The 22,672-nt window shown below is 36.8% G+C and overlaps 1 protein-coding gene across 1 annotated transcript; it reads right to left on the bottom strand.

The window, feature by feature from the left end:
• Positions 1-11,714: 11,714 nt before the first annotated feature.
• Positions 11,715-14,586, bottom strand: LOC139882130 (probable serine/threonine-protein kinase PBL12). The gene is made up of 4 exons (XM_071866503.1): positions 13,478-14,586; positions 13,157-13,387; positions 12,617-13,069; positions 11,715-12,261 (listed from the first exon to the last, which is right to left on the bottom strand). Exons 1-4 carry the CDS (start codon positions 14,381-14,383, stop codon positions 12,007-12,009), a joined length of 1,845 nt encoding a protein of 614 aa, XP_071722604.1. The 5' UTR covers positions 14,384-14,586; the 3' UTR covers positions 11,715-12,006.
• Between the last annotated feature and the right edge of the window lie 8,086 nt (positions 14,587-22,672).

Below are 22,672 nucleotides of genomic sequence, written 5' to 3'. Positions count from 1 at the left end.
TGTAAACGATTTTTTTTCCTTTAGATAAATATTTATGTTGTCAATTTTAAATAATTATAGCAATTATTTTTGTGAATAATTTATAATTTATAGTATATACATTGCATCAACTTATCTTTACAAATAACTTATTATCCCTATAGATATGCTTTAAAATTGTAAAAGATTGCAACATCAATTAAAAATTAAGAATATGATCAAATCACGTATTTTCTAAAGAGATAGCTACAAACCTATTATTTTTCATCGAAAGTATTTTTAAATTTATGATTTCATGTAATATTTATGTTGTCATTTATGGATAATAAAATCACGTATTTTCTAAAGAGATAGCTATAAACATATTATTTTTCATCAAATGTATTTTTTAATTTATGGTTTCACGTATTTGGCACAATTATATCAATTATTTTTTTATTTAAAAATATTTATTAAAAAATACATTTTCTTAGTTGTAAAAATTGAAATAAGAAATATTCAAACAATACTAAAACATAATTCAAAAGAAACATACTGAAGGGTAAAAAAAAATTATACGTCTAGACTTTTAATTCTTCACTTGAACCATCATATTCCTAATCTTGAAACTTATGTGACAATGAGTGAGTCCAAGTTTTTCAAAAGAAAGAGTGTAAATAACTGCAATCAAAGAAAGCATAAGTACATATCAAATACGCATATATGTATTTAATTAACATTGAATTATGGATCATGTAAATACCTGATTCAAGCTTGCCAAAAACATCTTCATCTTTAAATTGTTGTATCATACAATCTACCTTCAATTCCAATAGGCGCAATATAAGTTGGTGTATATCACCGGTATTAATAATTTTATTGCTGAGGAGCCACACAATAAGAGAACAATTTGGATTGCATTTGATAGTAATAGAGAAAATTTCAAATAATTGACATTCTTTCAAAATATTAATGAGTCAGAATCCTAGAACATTTAAAAAAATTAAATTGCATCATCAACTAACATGGAAAATAGAATAACAGGAAAAAGAAGCGTAATAAAATCCAAACCTGGTTAACAAAGTTTATTTTTTTTGGAGAGGAGATTGAATACGTAGTGGATCCTTTTAAAGTCAATTATTTCCCTATAATTTTGGAAATTATTAGAATTCTTATTATTTAGTCGTATATTTTTAAATTTATAAATCCGTAACCTTTTCCCTATAATTTTGGAAGTCGTATATCTTTGATATATAAAAATCCGCAACCTTGCTGTTTCCTATATTTGCTTTTTTTTTTAAATTTATAAATTCGTAACCTTTTCCCTATAATTTTGGAAGTCGTATATCTTTGATATATAAAAATCCGTAACCTTTTATTAATTAATTTTAATTTATATATAATAATAATCCGTAACTATAATTGCTGACATCACAATGTATATTATAAATTCTACACGTGTCTTGTTTAGGCATAATTAAAGGAGGATTAGTTTAAAGAATGGCATCATCATTTTAGCATTATAATAGAATCTATAGATAATGAAGTTAGAATTGTAGAAACAGACACAATCGTTATCTTCATATCTTTATATTTTTATATCTTTATCTTCTAAGACCATTATATATTTAATAATTTACTATTTAATTTAATTTAATAATAGAATAACACGTAGGTGTAACAACCCGACATCTTAAATCCCTTAGACGCGTACCAAAAAAAAATTTCTATTTCAGTGCATCTGGACGGCGTCCAGAATCCTGGACGGCGTCCAGCTCAGAAAGGTGGGACGGCGTCCAAAGTTTGGGACGGCGTCCAGCTCAAAACAACTAGGACGGCGTCCAAGCAATTGGGACGGCGTCCCAATGGTCTTCCAGCTACTGATCATGGGTCCAACTCACACGAGCGAAAAACCCGCTTCCCGACACTTTCAAACGAAAACCTTTTTACCACAAGTCAATATAAGTGAAACTAAGAGATTTTCATCATCAAATCAAGTTTTACATCAACGGGCCCACATCGCCCATTTTACGAGTTTCGTTCAAAAATAAAAGTTTCGACCAAATATAAGTTTAAGTTCCAAACGACACTAGAGCATGGTGTTTGGGGTTAAACTACCCAATCTCGGTCGAACTCCAAAAGCTAACACCCAAAAGCATCCCCTAACAAAACAAGCGGGAGATCACTAATCCAATTGAACGCTCTTACCCTTGTCAACGCCCGAGCCTATAAAAAAAGGTAAACAACGAGAGGGTAAGCAAAGCTTAGTGAATGCAATAATTATACGAATACATATATAATTATATCTACTTGCATACACTTACACAACCGCAAACATGCTAGCAAACAACATTAGCTTATCGTCGCAATAACAAGCTATAATTCACCAATACCCCCAAGCTAGCATAACAACCGCATATAAATATAACTCGAATAATATAATATTCTTACGACACAAATAACCATGGTTAACCAATAGTACAAGGGAACGGCGCTCGCGAAAACGCCATCGGTGTTCACAACATCCGTTAGGGCACTTAACACCTCACACCACTAACCCCTAGGGTGGCACCTTAACACCTCGGCACTTCACCCCGAGTGGCATCTTAACACCTCGATGCTTCACTCATTATTTTACGGAGTGGTGTCTTAACACCTCAACACTACACTCCTAGGTGGCATCTTAACACCTCGATGCTACACCCGAGTGGCATCTTAACACCTCGATGCTACACTCTTCATGTGAAACGTGGTGTCTTAACACCTCGACACTACACATTTCACGCTACAAAAAATAGATACATTATATACCTACGCATATAATTATTCCACTCACCTCAAAGTCTTGTGAAAAGATACCCGAGCTTGCGAAACCTCAAAGTAACGTACCTATCACGTTATACATATTATCAAACGCAAACTCAAGTCGGTCAACCAATTCTTTCACCATTCCTAAGTCATTTTGACTCAAAGTGCAATCCCGACCCATTTTGCACCATTAACCCTAATAATGGGTCAACTTCACCAAAAACCCTAACTCTAGTCAAATATGGTCTTATTACATTCTTAAATCACCAATTTAACTTATTTTCACACATGCAAAACCACTTAGGTCATTAAAGACCCATTTGACCCATTTCAAGGTCAACACACCCATTTGGGTCATCCACAACCAAAATGACACCTACTAACATTAACTATAAGTGTACTAGTGATTTGCTAGGCCTTTAAGACCCATTTACCCTTTCAAAACCCTAGGTTAGTCACCATTTGGGTCTTCATGACCCAAACTTACCCAAAACCCCCAAATTACTCACAAATGGGTTTTATGTGCCACACTAACCCAAACCCTAACCCTTAAACACATTAAACTAGGGTAATCAAGTTTAGGGCTTACCACCACAATCAAAACGAAGCTAACGAGGAGATGAACAACTTTAATGCTCGAGCTAGAACCCGAAACAAGCTTCTTCCTCCCCTATTTGAGCTTTCTCACACTTAAATGCACTCTCACTCTAGAATTGAAGTGGATGAGGTTTGGTGGTTGGAAATGGAGTAATGAAGCTCAACAAAACTGATCTAGGGCCTTTAATTCCTCCACAAAGTGAAATTACCAAAATGCCCATCTAAAATTTCAAAAAAACAAAAAGGCTTGTCTGCCAGCCATTCTGGACGGCGTCCAGAAAGTTGGACGGCGTCCAGGCCTTTAATATGGGACGGCGTCCCGACCATTTGGACGGCGTCCCACCAGTCTGAGGAAACCGGATCTTACAACTCTCCCCCACTTGAACCGGATTGCGACCTCGCAATCCACGCCGCATGACAAGCAGGAAGATAAACCAAGACAAACTCTTCGGGCTCCCAAGTAAACTCGGAACCTATACTTCGACGCCATTGGACTTTAAAAGTCCTCACCTCTTTATTTCTCAATTTCTTAACCTTTTCATCAAGTATAGCGACCGGCTCCTCAACATACCCAAACTTATTATTTAGCTCAATCTCGTCTAACGACACCCACGAAGAATCATCCGCAAGACACTTACGGAGATGGGAAACATGAAATGTATTATGGATACCCGCAAGTTCTTCGGGTAATTCCAAATGATATGCAACTTCACCAACACGAGCTAAAACTTTGAATGGCCCAATAAACCGAGGAACTAACTTTCCCCGTTTTCAAAATCAAATAATACCTTTCCATGGCGAAACCTTAAGCATCACCATGTCACCTTCTTGAAATTCGATCGTTCGTCTACGTTTATCGGCATACGACTTTTGTCTATCTTGAGCCTTCTTCAAGTGATCCCGAATAATATCAATCTTGTTATTTGTCTCCAAAACCAAATCGGTACTCCCGATTTCCTTTTGTCCCACTTCACCCCAAAAAATCGGGGTTCGACACCTACGCCCATAAAGCATCTCATATGGCGGCATCCCGATACTAGTATGATAACTATTATTGTACGAGAATTCCACCAAAGGTAAGTGCTAGTCCCAACTACCACCAAAATCAATAATACACGCCCGTAACATATCCTCCAAAGTTTGATTCGTACGTTTGGTTTGACCGTCCGTTTGAGGATGATACGCGGTGCTCAATTTCAATTGTGTACCCATATCTTCGTGAAACTTTTCCCAAAACCGAGATGTAAAACGAGTATCTCTATCCGAAACAATAGATATAGGAACCCTGTGTCGAGAGACCACTTCCTTGATAAACAACTTAGCCAAGGCCTCCGACGATATTGCTTCTTTAATGGGAAGAAACAAAGCACTTTTCGTCAACTGGTCAACTATCACCCAAATCGTATCAAATTGGGTTCTCGCCATCTTAGGTAACTTTGTTATGAAATCCATGGTAATGTGCTCCCATTTCCATTTCGGAATTTCTAACGGTTGCAATTTACCATACGGCTTTTGGTGTTCGGCTTTTACTTGCAAACACGTGACGCATTGCTCAACATACTTCACAACATCACGTTTCATGCCCGGCCACCAATAATCTTTCTTCAAATCATGATACATTTTCGTCGCACCCGGATGAATGGAATATTTGAACTTATGTGCTTCATCAAGTAGCACCCACCGGTAATCACCCATCTTAGGCACCCACACCCTTCCTTGAAAAGACAACAAACCACGTGAGCCCATAGCAATGAACTCCGATTGACCCATGATTCGTTCCGCATGCTTGTTGTGAACGTAAGCCTCTATTTGAATCTCGCCAAGCCTCTCAAGAAAATAGTTGGAATAATCAAACGTAACGATCCCACTTTTATCGACGGATGTTGACTCTTTCGACTCAACGCATCCGCGACAACATTCGCCTTACCCGGATGATAAAGTATCTCACAATCATAATCTTTTACCACATCCATCCACCTACGTTGACGATAATTCAAATCTCGTTGATTAAAGAGATGTTTCAAACTTTTGTGATCCGAATAAATCGTACACTTGACACCACACAAGTAATGGCGCCAAATTTTCAACGCATGTACAACCGCCGCCAACTCAAGATCATGAGTCGGATATCTCGTTTCGTGTTCCTTTAATTGACGAGAGGCGTAAGCAATGACTTTACTTCTTTGCATTAGAACACACCCGAGCCCATTTAAAGATGCATCACAATAAACTGTCATGTCTTCCACCCCTTCCGGCAACACTAACACCGGAGCTTGACACAACTTCTCCTTTAACAATTGAAAAGCAATTTCTTGCTCGTTCTCCCAAACAAACCTCGCGTTCTTCCTTGTTAATTTCGTCAACGAAGAAGCGATCTTAGAAAAGTCTTGGATAAACTGACGATAATAACTGGCCAATCCTAGAAAACTTCGGATTTTCGTAGGCGTATTTGGTTATCTCCAACTCTTCACCGTCTCTATCTTCATCGGATCTACTTGAATACCGTCCTTGTTCACAATGTGGCCAAGGAATTGAACCTCCCTTAGCCAAAATTCACATTTGGAGAACTTAGCATATAACTTCTCCCTTCGTAACGTCTTCAATACTTCACGCAAATGACGTTCATGTTCGTTCATACTCTTTGAATAAACAAGTATGTCGTCAATGAACACAATTACCGACTTGTCCAACATAGGTTGGCACACTCGGTTCATAAGATCCATGAATGCCGCCGGTGCATTCGTAAGACCGAAAGGCATAACTACAAACTCAAAATGCCCATAACGCGTTCGAAAAACCGTTTTCTCGATGTCTTCCTCACGGACCCGCATTTGGTGATAGCCGGACCGTAGGTCGATTTTAGAGAAATACGTTGCACCTTGAAGTTGATCAAACAAATCGTCAATCCTAGGTAACGGATAACGATTCTTGATCGTCACTTTATTCAACTCTCGATAATCGATGCACATCCGCATACTACCATCCTTCTTCTTCACAAATAACACCGGAGCGCCCCATGGTGAAGCACTCGGTTGAATAGAACCCTTCTCAAGTAACTCTTGGGTTTGATTTAGCAATTCTTGCATTTCCGTTGGCGCTAAACGATAAGGAGTTTTAGCAATGGGAATAGCTCCCTGAACCAACTCAATGCGAAATTCAACTTGTCTTTCTGCCGGAACACCCGGTAACTCGTCCGGAAAAACGTCTTCGAATTCACTAACAACCGGAATTTCACGAATGGGTGGTGGCTCATCACGAGTATCAACAACATGGGCAAGAAAAGTCATGCCACCACTAACAAGGAAACGACGTGCCCGTGCAAAAGTGCATATCGGTACAAGTCTTCTACGCTTATCACCGTGAATAATTAACTCTCCCCCACTTGGGGTCTTCACACGAATAAATTTTTCATGGCATGCAATATCGGCTCTATTACGATCGAGCCAATCCATACCCACAACAATATCAAAGTCGTCCAAAGTCATCGGAATGAGATCTATCTTAAAGTTTTCAGCACCAAACACGACATCACAATTTTTGCACACATCGACCACTAGCACCGTCTTGCCGTCCGCTATTTCGAATTCTACCGGACGACTTAACTTAGCTAACGGTCTATTAAGTTTAGGCACAAATTTAGGAGACACAAATGACAAATTTGCACCACTATCGAAAAGAATCCTTGCCGGATTAGAATTAACCATGAAAGTACCTGAGACAACTTCGTTCGATTGTTTGGCTTCATCATTGGTCATCAAATAGTTGCGACCCCTAGCCGTACCCGCCGCCTTCTCTAATCGCTTCACATTATCGTTTCGCAAATCGGGACACTCCGGCTTCTTGTGCCCTTCTTTTCCGCAATTAAAACAAGTGACCTTGTTTCCGAAAGATGGTTTAGGACATTCACGAGCCATATGACCCGGTTGCCCACAATTGTAGCACGCATAAGAAAAACCCCTGGAAGCGCCCTTCTTCACGCTATTAACACTCTCAGAACCCTTCTTTTTCTTGTTCTTCTTGTTTGAAAAGTTAGAATGACTAGAACCTTCAAACTTTCTTTTGAAAAACGTGGAATCGCTTTTTCTTGGAACATCCGGCTCAAAACCCGGGCCAATTCAAATAACTCATCAAAAGACTTAGCCATACCCCGACTAATCTTGCCCTTGAACTCATCATTCAAAGTACGGTAGAAATCTTTCATTAGCTTGTGATCGTCACCCACATATTCCGGACAAAAACGAGTTTTTGTCAAAAAGGTAGACTTGAGTGTGACCAAGTCCATTGAACCTTGTTGCAAATGGTGCAACTCGTCCCGGATTCTATCAAGATCGGAAGAAGTTCGGTATTCTTTGAAGAATTCCTTCTTAAACTCCTCCCATGTCAAGTTCATGCATTGCTCTTCACCATATAAGTTGATTTTGTCGTCCCACCACAACTTGGCTTCTTCCCTCAACATACTAGAACCATACCTCGCCTTCCTTTCGGGAGGACACTCCGCGGTACGAAAATCCCCCTCGATATCGGAAATCCAACACGTGCTTTTCAACGGATCTCGCACCCCATTAAACATCGGAGGTTGAGTATCCTTGAAATTTTTGTAGTGGAAGTCCCGCCTTCCACCCCCACCATTACCTTCACCCCCTTCGCCTCGAGGATAAATGTTTCTAGCCTCTAAAGCCTCCTCTATTGCGGCTTTCATTCGATCATTGATCATTTCGGTCACTTGTCCATCGACCGACTCTTGGAAGACCTTTCGAACGTCGTCAAGAAAATCCCTCTTTAGCCTTTTAAAGATGGCCTCAACCTTGACCGTGAGTTCAACGTCCTCACTCATACCTCCGTCATTGGTGTCGGGTCCATTTCTCATCTTCATTCTATAAAACGAAGTAAATTAAGCAACAAAACGAAAGGACTTAACCCATATGTATATACATATACACCACACTACCCCGTCTTGCTCAACAATCGTCGTACATCGCTTGTTTGACACGATTTGAACCCATAACAATGGTAGCTAATCATTGTTACGCGAGCACATCGCATTAACTCACTAGTACCACGTCTATCTCGCTTGATGATTTTAAATACCACACAAAACAATAGCGCATGATTAGTTCACATAAACCTATGCACTAACCAAAACCCGATCCGACCCAAAGTCCTACAAGTCCCGCATAACGCGCACACAAAAGTCTAAGTCTAGGCGCCTATCTCAAGTCACCTAAATCCCTTAGACCATGCTCTGATACCACTTGTAACAACCCGACATCTTAATTCCCTTAGACGCGTACCAAAAAAAAAAATTTCTATGTCAGTGCATCTGGACGGCATCCAGAATCCTGGACGGCGTCCAGCTCAGAAAGGTGGGACGGCGTCCAAAGTTTGGGACGGCGTCCAGCTCAAAACAACTGGGACGGCGTCCAAGCAATTGGGACGGCGTCCCAATGGTCTTCCAGCTACTGATCACGGGTCCAACTCACACGAGCGGAAAAGCCGCTTCCCGACACTTTCAAACGAAAACCTTTTTACACAAGTCAATATAAGTGAAACTAAGAGATTTTCATCATCAAATCAAGTTTTACATCAACTGGCCCACATCGCCCATTTTACGAGTTTCGTTCAAAAATAAAAGTTTCGACCAAATATAAGTTTAAGTTCCAAACAACACTAGAACATAGTGTTTGGGGTTAAACTACCCAATCTCGGTCGAACTCCAGAAGCTAACACCCAAAAGCATCCCCTAACAAAACAAGCGGGAGATCACTAATCCAATTGAACGCTCTTACCCTTGTCAACGCCCGAGCCTATAAAAAAAGGTAAACAACAAGAGGGTAAACAAAGCTTAGTGAATGCAATAATTATACGAATACATATATAATTATACCTACTTGCATACACTTACACAACCGCCAACATGCTAGCAAACAACATTAGCTTATCGTCGCAATAACAAGCTATAATTCACCAATACCCCCAAGCTAGCATAACAACCGCATATAAATATAACTCGAATAATATAATATGCTTACAACACAAATAACCATGGTTAACCAATAGTACAAGGGAACGGCGCTCGCGAAAACGCCATCGGTGTTCACAACATCCGTTAGGGCACTTAACATCTTGCACCACTAACCCCTAGGGTGGCACCTTAATACCTCGGCACTTCACCCCGAGTGGCATCTTAACACCTCGATGCTTCACTCATTATTTTACGGAGTGGTGTCTTAACACCTCGACACTACACTCCTAGGTGGCATCTTAACACCTCGATGCTACACCCGAGTGGCATCTTAACACCTCGATGCTACACTCTTCACGTGAAACGTGGTGTCTTAACACCTCGACACTACACATTTCACGCTACAACAAATAGATACATTATATACCTACGCATATAATTATTCCACTCACCTCACAGTCTTGTGAAAAGATACCCGAGCTTGCGAAACCTCAAAGTAACGTACCTATCACGTTATACATATTATCAAACGCAAACTCAAGTCGGTCAACCAATTCTTTCACCATTCCTAAGTCATTTTGACTCAAAGTGCAATCCCGACCCATTTTGCACCATTAACCCTAATAATGGGTCAACTTCACCAAAAACCCTAACTCTAGTCAAATATGGTCTTATTACATTTTTAAATCACCAATTTAACTTATTTTCACACATGCAAAACCACTTAGGTCATTAAAGACCCATTTGACCCATTTCAAGGTCAACACACCCATTTGGTCATCCACAACCCAAATGACACCCACTAACATTAACTATAAGTGTACTAGTGATTTGCTAGGCCTTTAAGACCCATTTACCCTTTCAAAACCCTAGGTTAGTCACCATTTGGGTCTTCATGACCCAAACTTACCCAAAACCCCCAAATTACTCACAAATGGGTTTTATGTGCCACACTAACCCAAACCCTAATCCTTAAACACATTAAACTAAGGTAATCAAGTTTAGGGCTTACCACCACAATCAAAACGAAGCTAACGAGGAGATGAACAACTTTAATGCTCGAGCTAGAACCCGAAACAAGCTTCTTCCTCCCCTATTTGAGCTTTCTCACACTTAAATGCACTCTCACTCTAGAATTGAAGTGGATGAGGTTTGGTGGTTGGAAATGAAGTAATGAAGCTCAACAAAACTGATCTAGGGCCTTTAATTCGTCTACAAAGTGAAATTACCAAAATGCCCATCTGAAATTTCAAAAAAAACAAAAAGGCTTGTCTGCCAGCCATTCTGGACGGCGTCCAGAAAGTTGGACGGCGTCCAGGCCTTTAACATGGGACGGCGTCCCGACCATTTGGACGGCGTCCCACCAGTCTGAGGAAACCGGATCTTAGAGTAGGATTATGTAATTTAGATTAATTAATAAAATGACACGTAGGATGATAAAAGATAGATTACTAATCACTATTACTAAACTTATAATGATGATAAAAGATAAAAAAAAAAAAAAAAATCTATATCAAAGGAATATGTATGTAAACATAAGATCCGTAAGGACTATGACTAAATTATATCTGGAAAATTAAATACATTTTAAAATTTGATAATATACATGATGGAGTAGGACAAATTATTGGCACATTTGCTGAATACTAGGGAGTAAAAGATAAGTATGAAGTGTTTTTTAATTTTAATATTTCATATTCATTGATAAAATAACCAAAACGTGGGCTAGATCTCTAAACTTTTACTGAACTAAATTAGATGTAACTTGAGATTGTCAAATACTACTGAACTTGTTGGGCCTTGGGGGTGGTTGGGCACCACCCAGACCCCCTCTGTCTCTGCTATTGCATATACTATGTATATAATGTTATCTGCATGATCAAACACTCTAAATACAATTACCCAAAACAAATGAATTTAGTTGAAAATAACACTAGAGAGCAAATGAAATCAACACAAAATACAAAACTTAACAATCACAAACAACAACAATAACAACAACAACAACAAAACCCAATCTCACATGAGTAAGGTATGGGAGAGGTGAGACGTAGACAATCCTTCCTCCAAGAGTAGAGAAGGTCGTCCCTCTCTGTTCGACGGGTAAAGAGATTGCTTCCAAACGAACCTCCGGCCAAAATAAATAAATAAATAAAAAGTATATATATATATATATATATATATATATATATATATATATATATATATATATATATAATAATAATAATAATAAAATAATAAAAACGCCATGAAAATGGTAGAAATAAATTTTCATGCTGGAATTCAATTTAGGTTTTAAGCGACCGACAAGTCGCCAATAAATCGACGCTTGCTGTTGTCTTACTTTAGCCGTAAAAAAAAAAAAAAAAAAAAAAAAAAAAGGTGAGCGGAGCTTAAGGATCCAAAAAGCCACGCTAAAAGAACAATAGATAAAAATGACCACATGCGAGCACACAAACACACACCTAAGCATCCAAAACAACGTACATACATACATGAAACCGTACCTAAACATAAGGAAAACATGTATACATAGAACATACCTACGTACAAACAAGCACCCATACAAACTTAAACATCTACACGCATACAAGCATATGTGCATACCTACACACGAACCAAACTAAAATACATTACTGAAAAGTGAACCAACAACTTAAGTATCGTAGTTACTCATCATCTTATGTTGTAGTACTCTTCAAATAGACACCAATACTATCAATATAATAGCCACAACGCCCATGAAATCCAGCAAAAGAACCATCGTCCCATGGTACTAGGAAATGTGTCCCTCTAACTTGACCAAATGGTCCATGTGTTCTTTTGTTCGTCACAAATGATATTGATGAAATTACCGTGTACCCAGCATATTTTCCCCTTGATAAAGCAATTGTTCCATCAATGGCGTTTATTTCTTCATCCCAATCAAAATTCACCTACAGGTCCAAATTAAAGCATATGAAAGGAATATATAAATATTATTAAGCATATTACAAACCGGTTCCATTCTACTACTAGCACTACTACAAATTACAAGTCCGGTGAGATTTCACATTAGATATTGATTGGTGATAGAGTGAATTTCTAGCCGCATACCTTGGGCTGACCAGGGATAAGGGTCGGAAATGCTGGTTGGGGCCTATAACTCAATACTCCAATTACCCAGGAAAACCTTATCCATTTATTTGTTTACCCATTTACTGTTTTTGCATGATTTTTCTCAGATTATGGGTTTACTTTGCAGCAAGGCAATTAAGTAGTAAAAGTGGATCAATAGACAAAAGAACCTACCTCTGTAACCTTTTCAGCACCATTCCAACCACCAGCTTTTTTAGAAGTCGTTGTTACGCCTCTATATTGTGTAGTAAACATGAGGGAGTATATAAGATCGCCATGTCCAATCTCTAACTTTTTCAAATGATGATTTTTCTCAAGCTCAAAAGACCATACATTCTGCGGGCCCAAAGGCTCTTTTGATCCCCATGTTCCAACCTTTATCATTTCCTCAGTAGTTTTCAGGTACACACCAATGCTGTTAATATAACTGGTAGCAGTTCCATAAAACCCAACTAACCACCCTTCTTTCTCCCATGGTACATAGAAACCCTTCTCCGTTACTCGACCAAACGGTCCATGGGTCCTCTTGCTCGTTTTAAAAGATAGTGATGAAATCATCGCATGACCATCTCTAGTACCAACAGTTCCATTAATGCCAATTATCTTCTCATCAGCCTCAAATGTAATCTGGGTTAGCCAATATAACAACCAAAAAAAACATCAATATAAATGATGAAAGTTACAAACTGAAACTTCATTTCTTAAATAATTTACCTCGGATACATTTATTCCATCAGGAGAACCACCAAGCTTGTCAGAAGTGTGCAAAACACCACTAGATTCACTTGTAAAAATGAGAGAGTATAATACATCATCATCATAATCAATTGTTATCTTCACTAGATTATGATAGTTTTCAAGTTCAAAGGACCACTTATGTTCAGGATCTTCGCTTCGTTTGCCCCATGTTCCGACCCGAATAAATCCTCTAAGTTTGCTGGAAGTCTTGCAACAAGGAATACATTATTTTAGAAAGAAAAAAAAAAAATGGTAATAAAGATAATGTTGTTATAAAGTAGTTCATTTGAGACTTACTTGAAGTTCTAACGCCTTCTCAAGTCTTTCAACGATCCAACCCATCGTTGGGCGTTCAGTTCGATTGTCTAACAAACATCGGTACGCTACCGTTGAGTACACGTTTAACGAATCTACTTTCATTTGATTAATGAGATCAGGAGGGATGATGTCATGTACTCTGTTTTCTTTATAACATCGTTTTGCCAGGGAAGCAAGAACCCGACGTTCGTCTTGATATTTGTTTACAATCGCCAGCCTTCCACACAAGAGTTCGAATAGCACCACCCCAAAGGAATACACATCGGATTCCTTTGTTAAAATGTCAGTTTTAAAATATTCTGGATCAATATATCCCATAGTGCCACAAGCATTAGTAACAAGAAATGTAAACTCAACATTAGAAGGTCCAATTTTCGACAATCCGAAATCAGATACTCTGGCTTCCCAATTCTCATTCAGGAGAATATTAGAGCTCTTTATGTCACGATGCAAAACCCTATGTTGGGGTCCCACGTCATGATGAAGGTAATTAAAACCACGGGCCGCACCAACACTTATTTGGAGACGTTGCAACCATGAGAGCTTAGTCGGGTCACTAACATACCTATCAAGGCTTCCATGTTTTGCGTGTTCGTAAACAAGGATTTTTTCTCCGCCCTCGTCACAAAATCCGACCAGACAGACAAGATTTTTGTGTCGATAACATGACAGCATTTGAATTTCCATCAAGAACTCATGTTTTCCTTGTCCCAGTGAAGGATCTAGCCTCTTCACTGCTACAGTGATCTGTTGACCCTGTACGGTAAGTTTACCTATGTACACTTTACCAAATCCACCACGGGCGATATAATTTTCAGCTCCGAAGTTGTTGGTGGCCAACTTAATCTCAGCAAGTGGAATTTTTAAGTGTTGTACTCCTTCCATTGGTGACACTGTACACTACTCCGGGTAGCTTATAAAGCTTAGATTCTATCAAATAATGTTTTTCAGAATTCACAAGCAAGCATCTTATCACTTAATGGCTTCAATTTTAGATACTATCAAATCAAATAATATTAGGCCCGTTTGGTTTACGGAATTCCATAAAAATTTGATGGAATTGATATTGAATTCCTTAGACCGCTCTGTTTGGTTTCCATATTTTGAAAGGAATTAAATTCTTTGGAATCTTGAAATTCCTTCATCTATGGAATTTTTATTCTTTCAAGACGTTGACAGATTTCAATTCCTTCCAACATTGAATCCATAAAAAATCAAAACATCCTCAAATATTTGCGTTTACATTTTACGTACATTTCGACTCCGTTTTCAATGCGCGTTTCGACTCGCGTTTTCGAGGTGCGTTTTCGACACGCGTTTTCGACACGCGTTTTCGAGGAACGTTTCGACCCGGTTTGAGATGCGGCGCGTTTTTTATGCATGTTTTATGTGCGCATTTCGACGCGCGTTTTCGAATATTCCAAAAATGTACTCCCAATTTCAATTTTTTAAAAAGTTTTTTAGAATATTTATTTGTATCATTAGTGTGCATAATCCCTAGCGGTTACATTTGACTTTTTTATGACGTTTATTGATTTTTACAAGTTTTTTATGCTTGTTAACGACAAACCATAAAACTGTCGTTAGAACATCTTTAAAAAACATTCTTTAAAAAAATGGTGCTGGTATTTCCAACACCAAAACTATAAATCCACCATATTTTAATCGTACTTCCAAAAATACCCTCACTAAATTCTTTTTACATATTAATTATTACTGTTCCCACCGACATTTGATCCACTGATATACTTATTTATAGTTAATAGTTAATAGTTAATTATTAACCCTCCTACTAAAAAATTATGATCAGCAGGTGACTATATGCTTCCACCATTTATAACCTATGCTAACATCGTTGTACCTACATACAACCCCACTACCTTACTATATGCTTCTATCACTTGCACTACACGCTTACTCATTTTACCTTCACACCACTACACACATGCACATTTGTACCTTCACTACACACATGCCTACACATAACAACCCTTAAATTGTCATAAATATTCTACCAAACACCCTCCTACTAAAACTTAAAAATTATGAAGAGTAGGTCACTATGCTTCCACCATTTATAACCTACACTAACATCATACCTACATACAACCCCACTACCTTACTATATGCTTCTACCACTTGCACTACATGCTTACACATTTGTACCTTCACACCACTACACACATGCACATTTGTACCTTCACATAACAACCCCTAAATTTGTCATAAACAAGCAGACTGTTGGAATTGGTCACTCGCAACAAATGAAAAATTTACAGTGAAGCGGCTATCTTCGATTGTTGATGATGATCAGTTGTTCCCGAATGTTGCGCAGCAGCACGAAACACTTCACAACAATTTAGTTCCAAGAAAACTCGAGATCTCCGTGTGGAGGGCAAAAGAAACGCATTCCGGTGAGAGTCGAACTTGACAAACGTAGTGTCGATTTAAATTCCGTAAGGTGCCCGGTATGCGATGACGATGTAGAAAGTGTAGATCATTGTTTAATCTTCTGCAAATTCGCCATGGAAGTGTGGAACCGAGTACGTCGATGGTAGAATTTTGGTCCATTTGTGAATCTAAGCTCAAGCGAAATTCTACATGGTAAGGCTAACACCTCGATTAGCTTGTCATATTTCGGTAAAAAAAATTTGGCAAGCGGTTGAGTGGGTTAGCGCTTAATACATTTGAAAGAATCAAAATAATGTAATAAAAAAATTTTGTCAAGCAGTTGAGTGGGTTAGCGCTTAATACATTTGGAAGAATCGAAATAATGTAATTTTCCATAACAAATCGTGGAGTGTCCCGGTTGCCTTGAGCGAGATTCAACTAAAATCATACGAGTGGATATTCAAAAGATCGAACGGAAGAAGTATCGAGTGGCTAACTTGGCTAAGTGATCCTAGCGTTTTTTCTCACAATCTCATAGTGTATGTAACTCTTTCATGATGTATGTTTGCTTTCTCCGCAAGCATATAGACTATTAGCATGCGTGTTACCAGTTAGAGTAGGATACATTCGTGTATACGTCTATTGTTCCATGGGGGTTCCATGTCCCATGGCACGCTACATGTATCTCGTGTAAATTGTTTGCTTGTTAATGTTAATATTACTCTTGCTTTTCAAAAAAAAAAAAAATCACTACCTATATGTAATACAGTAAATAAATAATGGATTACTCCGTAATAAGTTTATCCCAGCTAACCATTGGTACGGTATAAAAGAAAAGATAAGAAAAGATAAAGTATGCTTGACTATTCCCCGTTTATTGTTTCAAAAAACATGTGTATCGGCAGGGACATGTTAGCCCTGTGTTGACTTTGTCAACCCATCCAGCGGTCCCCGGTAGCCCACTGGAACCTGGCGAAACACCATCACCCATTTCCCCACAGCATGCCAGGCCCGATAAACGAACCTGCATTGTCATTGTTTCAATCTTCGCATGCGTGGGACCAAGGGATCATTTGGGCCCTGTAAGAATGGTTTTTGATCCAATTATTTGGAAAATCCTCACCTAGTGGGAATCGAACCCTCAGCTCCCGTAAGGAAGAGTGAGTCATTCACCACTAGGCTATTGGCCCATTCTTCTATTCACCGTTTATGTTCCCCCATTTAAAAACATAGGCTCCAGTGATGTGACCATTCATAGAAATAATTACATGTATTAGTCTCGCGTGATATGATCAATCAGAAATAATTACACCAATAATGTAAGCATTCATATTTCTTTTGGATTTCTTATTTTCAATTTCACTGTTTTAGTATTCTTGATTTATGTTTCTATACAAGAAAGGTGGGATTCGCGTGCTGCTGATTGAAAAGTGCTAGCGATTTAATTAAAAAATATTATATATTTTAAATCGTGTAATAGCGAGTATATGTATTCATGTATACTATCCTATCAACTTTCTCCAAATTATAAAGACATAATAGGCCAAATATTTTAAAAAAAAAAAAGATAAGATCAAGAGTGCTCGACCAATAGGAATTCGATAAAAAAAATGAGTAGTGGTCGACCACTATTGATGAATAGTGGCCGACCAATAAGAATGCACTATTCAACTTTGAAAATATTATATATTTTAAACCGTGTAATAGCGAGTATATGTATTCATATATATACTATCCTATCAACTTTTTCAAATGATAAAGACATAATAGGCCAAAAAAAAATAAAAAGATGAATAGTGCTCAATTAATTGGAATAAAAAAAAGAGGTGAATAGTAGTCGGCCACTGTTGGTGAATAGTGACCGACCAATAAGAATTAACCATTCAACTTTCATGTTTAGTATATATAGTACCATTCAACTTTTAGTATATATAGTAGTAATAGTAATAATATATAGTAATAGTAATAATAATATTCTACCAAACACCACCGCTAACCATCACGTTCGGGCACCACCCAAAGTCAATTCCGGCAACAATCACCCCGGCAAACAACATTTCTACCTACATATGAAAAAAAAAACCAAATTTGTTTAATGGAAGTGTTAGTCTACTTTTTTAAAATATAACTTAACAATTTTGTAAGGGTTTGAACATGACAGCTACTTCCGGTAACAACCACAAGCAAACACCACCGACAACAACGACCACCCAACCGCTAGCAACCAGATCTAAAAAAAGGGTTTAAAAACATAAAATGTGATAATATAAACACAATGATGAAAAGAGGAATCAGATCCAAACAAGAACCTTTTGTAGTTGATAAAAAAATCAGACCTGAAAAATTAAAAAGGGTGGATGGAGAAGATAAGGTGCATAAATGGCAGCGTCAGGTATCCGGAAACAATCTCCGGCATGTGATTGATGGAGAAGAAGAGGTGCGACAGTGTGTGGTTTCCGGTAAAAATGTCCGACGTGTGGTAGGCGCCAGCTGCGACTGATTTTGGGGATATGAATTGAGGAGTGAAATGGTTTTAGGGTTAAAGGGTGAAAACGTAGAGGAGACAGGCCGGGAGTAAAATGTGTTTAAATTTTTATATATAGAAAGATAATAAATAGATAAAAGAGAAAGGTTTTAATATTATTACTAATACAGTTAATTATACTATTGGTCCCTATGGTTTATTTAAAATTATACCAGTAGTTCTTTTCTTTTTAAAATTATACGGGTAGTCCTTGTAGTTTTTAAAATGCATAGCAACTGTCAAAACTTAACGTCAATTAATTTATTCCGTTAATTAATTAACTGGGGTTAGATTTAGGACCACATATGTGCATTTTGTGATTTTATGTTTACAAATTTGGTATTTTAATTATTTTATTATTTACTCTTACCTCGCGTTCATATTTCAGAGCCGCCAAGTCTTCACTTACCAGAAACTCAGATTCATTCTAAGATCCAAACCCAAATCCAAACGTAAATGCAAACCCAAATTATTATTATTATTATTATTATTATTATTATTATTATTATTATTATTATTATTATTATTATTATTATTATTATTATTAACTAGCTTATAACCAGCGACTTCGCGGGATTATATATAAAATATTTTGTAATAGGTCTAAAATGATCTAACAAAACATGTTAAGCATTGTAATGTTGATTTTAAACATTTTTTTAATCTTACACATCTTCTTTAGGAAACTTACTGTCACCATCTAATCTTTTCTTATATTTTTTTATATGCAGCTCGACTCAAATTATCTAAAATTAATGAGAAAGTTCAAAGGAAAAAAGTTACCAACTCTATACGTTCTTGTTTCAGTTTCTTGGCTATTTAACAAAAAGCAGCTACATGATTAGAATTTTGGATGATGCCAAAAATAGAACAAAGACACACATCCACTACTTTCATTTGTTGTGTGTGCCACAATATCTCTCCATTGACAAAGTGTGTATGTGCATTTACAAATGAAAAATTTTATGCAAACATCACAATCATGTATATATGATGTGCATTCATCAAGTGATATAAGATTTTATGATGAGTAAATTGATTCGCTTTTCAAAATCATGATAAAGACTTTCTTGTGTTCACGAAATGTAAGTAGTCATTTTTTAGCTCATATGTTACTTATATGATGTGAGAAATAAACCATACTTGTATCAAAGGTAATAAAAATGAAAGTAGTTTGATGAGAATTTATCATAAGTCTTGACATTGAAAATTGTGCAAGAGGATATAAAGATAGTGAAGAGACCCGAAGAAAATGATCTGTAATGGTGTTTTAGTCAACGTGACAACTTCCTTCCATTTGGGACATCATTAGAGCAAAGTGAACAGCTCCCTGCATAAAAGCAACAATAATTCAACGGAGTATAATAATGCAAACCTTCACAAGGTCTCAAGTTGCTCACTGCATTCCAACTTGTCCTCGGCCAACCAATTTTCAAGAAGATTTTTTTTTTTTTTTTTTTTATGGTTAACAACTAAGAAAGAAAGTTTCAAAGATTCAAATTCATTTAGTTTTTCTTTTGTCAAAAGGGTATCAAAGTACTACAATAATGGTAGTGTTTGGCCAGCTTAGACCAGTGTATATGCACATTACATAAGTTTATTTGTTATAGTTACATTACATGATACTTCGTAAGTGCTCATTTGTACAAAGCGAAATGTTTTATGCTCATTTGTAAAATGCAAAAAGTTTATGTTTTAGTATCCGTGTTCATTTGTTAAAAACAAAAAATTGTGTTTTTTTTTTAAAAAATTTACTATTTATGTATTATTCGTAAAAATTTTTGTGTTTTTTTTGTAAAAACCTAAAAGGTAAACAGCAAAAAAGTTCTGATGAGATAAAAAGATTTGAAATGTTGATACCTGAAATTTTGCAACTGTATCTCAACAGCTTCTTGGCAAATTAGGCCTTCCTTGAACATTTTTATTGCAAATTATATTTATATACAACAACATTACTTAAGCTGAAAGGGAAATTCTTCAAGGTGGCAATCAGACCAGCCATGTTGTACGGATCGGAGTGTTAGCCAATGACGAAGGCCCAAGAGAGGAGAATTGAGGTGGCAGAAATGAGGATGCTTAGATGGACGTGTGGTAAGACCATGCTAGATATGATACCAAATGGCGTTTTTAGGGAGAAATTGGAAGTTGGGAACATCATCAACAAACTTAGGGAAGGACGACTTAGATGGTTTGGGCATGTTAGGAGGCGCCCACTTTTAGCCCCGGTTAGGAGAGTCGAGACCCTCTCCGTTGGCGGCGTAAGGAGAAGGGTAGACCTAGACGTAGGATGAAGGATAGATTGAAACTGGACATGAAAGAGCTTCCACTGACGGAGGACATGACTTCTGATAGGAGCCTGTGAGGAGTAGAATTAGAATGATTGAGCAAGTTTTTTTTTTTTTTTTTTTCAATGTGTTTAATACATTTATTATACAACTACATATATAACTATAACATAACTAGATATTCTATAGCTACACTATATATACCCCTCCACATGGTATATATGCACCTGTATCTATTTATATGTATTTAAGCTATATATATATATATATATATATATATATATATATATATATATATATATATATATATATACCGATGCATATGTTTGTATCTATATATGTATCTATGTATCTAAGTAACATGTATTGGTGTATGTATGTTTGTCTGTCTTGTTTCTGTACCTAGGTGTATATATCTACGAATGTATCTATATGTATATATGTTTAAGGATGAGTTTTTATCCATGCTTATGTGTGGTGCGTGTGTGTGTGTGTGTGTGTGAGTATATATATATATATATATATATATATATATATATATATATATATATATATATATATATATATATATATATATATATATATATATATATATATATATATATATATTTATTTATTTATTTTGTTTGTCTGTATGTCTACTTGAATTTAACTGGTTTTGTGCTCTATATGATCCATGCTATTTGCCCTAATGTTGTGCATTACTGCTATATGTGTTCTCTTTTTTAGTTACTGTGTATGGTTGCATCTTGCTAGGCGCACATAACTCTTACAGGTACGTATCTTTTGCCCTATCTATTTCATTTTTATGAGCATTTCTGTCCGAAGGTCCTTTTGAAAGCAATATCTTTTGCTCTAGAGTAGAGGGAAAGACGACCTTATCTAGGCGGGAGTTCTATACCCGCGGGTGGAGTAGTGACTTCTTTCTAATTTAGGGTACGAGGAATGATTGTCTACACCCACCTCTCCCATACCCCACTTTCGTGGGATTGGGTATTGTTGTTGTTGTTGTAACAACGTTACTTAAATTTTCCGGCCAACCAGAAGTAAGTTGAATATCAAAGCGACAAATAATTAAGTTGTAGCATATGAAAGACGTGTAGAAAGAATGAGACCTGACATGGAGCTTTGATGTAACCTGTCCATCATTAGAGCTTTTTGTTGCAAAAGATATGAGTATTAAAATATTTTCATTGCTTGAAACATGTACGAATATAATAGTATGTGATAAATATTGATGTAATCAAATGATATATGATTTCTGGGTATGTCACTCAACGGAAATAAAGACAGTGTACCTTCAATTGACCGATAATATAATGAGGTCTGGGTTACCACTCCCAACATCTTAGGTGTAATTCACTTCCAAAAGATAACCTGGAGATAGACATGTAGTAGTAAATTTGCATAAATGTCAGTTTAAAGGGAAAAGCATAGACCAGTTATGTTAGAACATCTTTGTCATTCCAACACCTTAAACTTTAGTCAAACATGAGAGTTATGAAAAATAACATGTCAATGTGATTCTCATTTGCATTTAGACTGAATAGTATATTGAATAGTCCTCGATTCAAGAGTTGGCGAAGTGTTGCATATGAGATTAAAAAATAGCTTCAATTAGTTGATACTAATTCAGTCCATATAAGATTTAGGCGATTTGTATGGCAATCAGTTTGACATTCCTAAAATTGATATAATTCAAAAAATATTAGATATACCTCGATCATCACCTTTATGAATTTATATTAATAAAACGTTTTAGAAAACTCAATTAGTCAATACTAAACCAATATGACTGAAGAAACTAACAGCTATATATAATTTGATACATGAACCAACTGCTATATATAATTTGTCACCTCACTCTAGCCCATGCCGCTAGAATACGCAATACGTACATGTTTTGCAACGGGAATATAAGATATAAGGTCAAAAAAAAAAAAAAAAATGAAGTACAAGTCAAATTAGAATGTG

This window comes from Rutidosis leptorrhynchoides, chromosome 1 (genome assembly GCF_046630445.1).
Source record: "Rutidosis leptorrhynchoides isolate AG116_Rl617_1_P2 chromosome 1, CSIRO_AGI_Rlap_v1, whole genome shotgun sequence".
Taxonomy (NCBI): domain Eukaryota; kingdom Viridiplantae; phylum Streptophyta; class Magnoliopsida; order Asterales; family Asteraceae; genus Rutidosis; species Rutidosis leptorrhynchoides.
This window is presented reverse-complemented; position numbering and strand designations above follow the sequence as displayed.

Coding starts and splice junctions, on each gene's coding strand:
- LOC139882130 (XM_071866503.1), bottom strand. CDS start 14,383: ATGGAAGGAGTACAACACTTAAAAATTCCACTTGCTGAGATTAAGTTG. Junction 13,388..13,477: donor AGAAGGCGTTAGAACTTCAA/GTAAGTCTCAAA, acceptor CCTTGTTGCAAG/ACTTCCAGCAAACTTAGAGG. Junction 13,070..13,156: donor ATGGAATAAATGTATCCGAG/GTAAATTATTTA, acceptor TGGCTAACCCAG/ATTACATTTGAGGCTGATGA.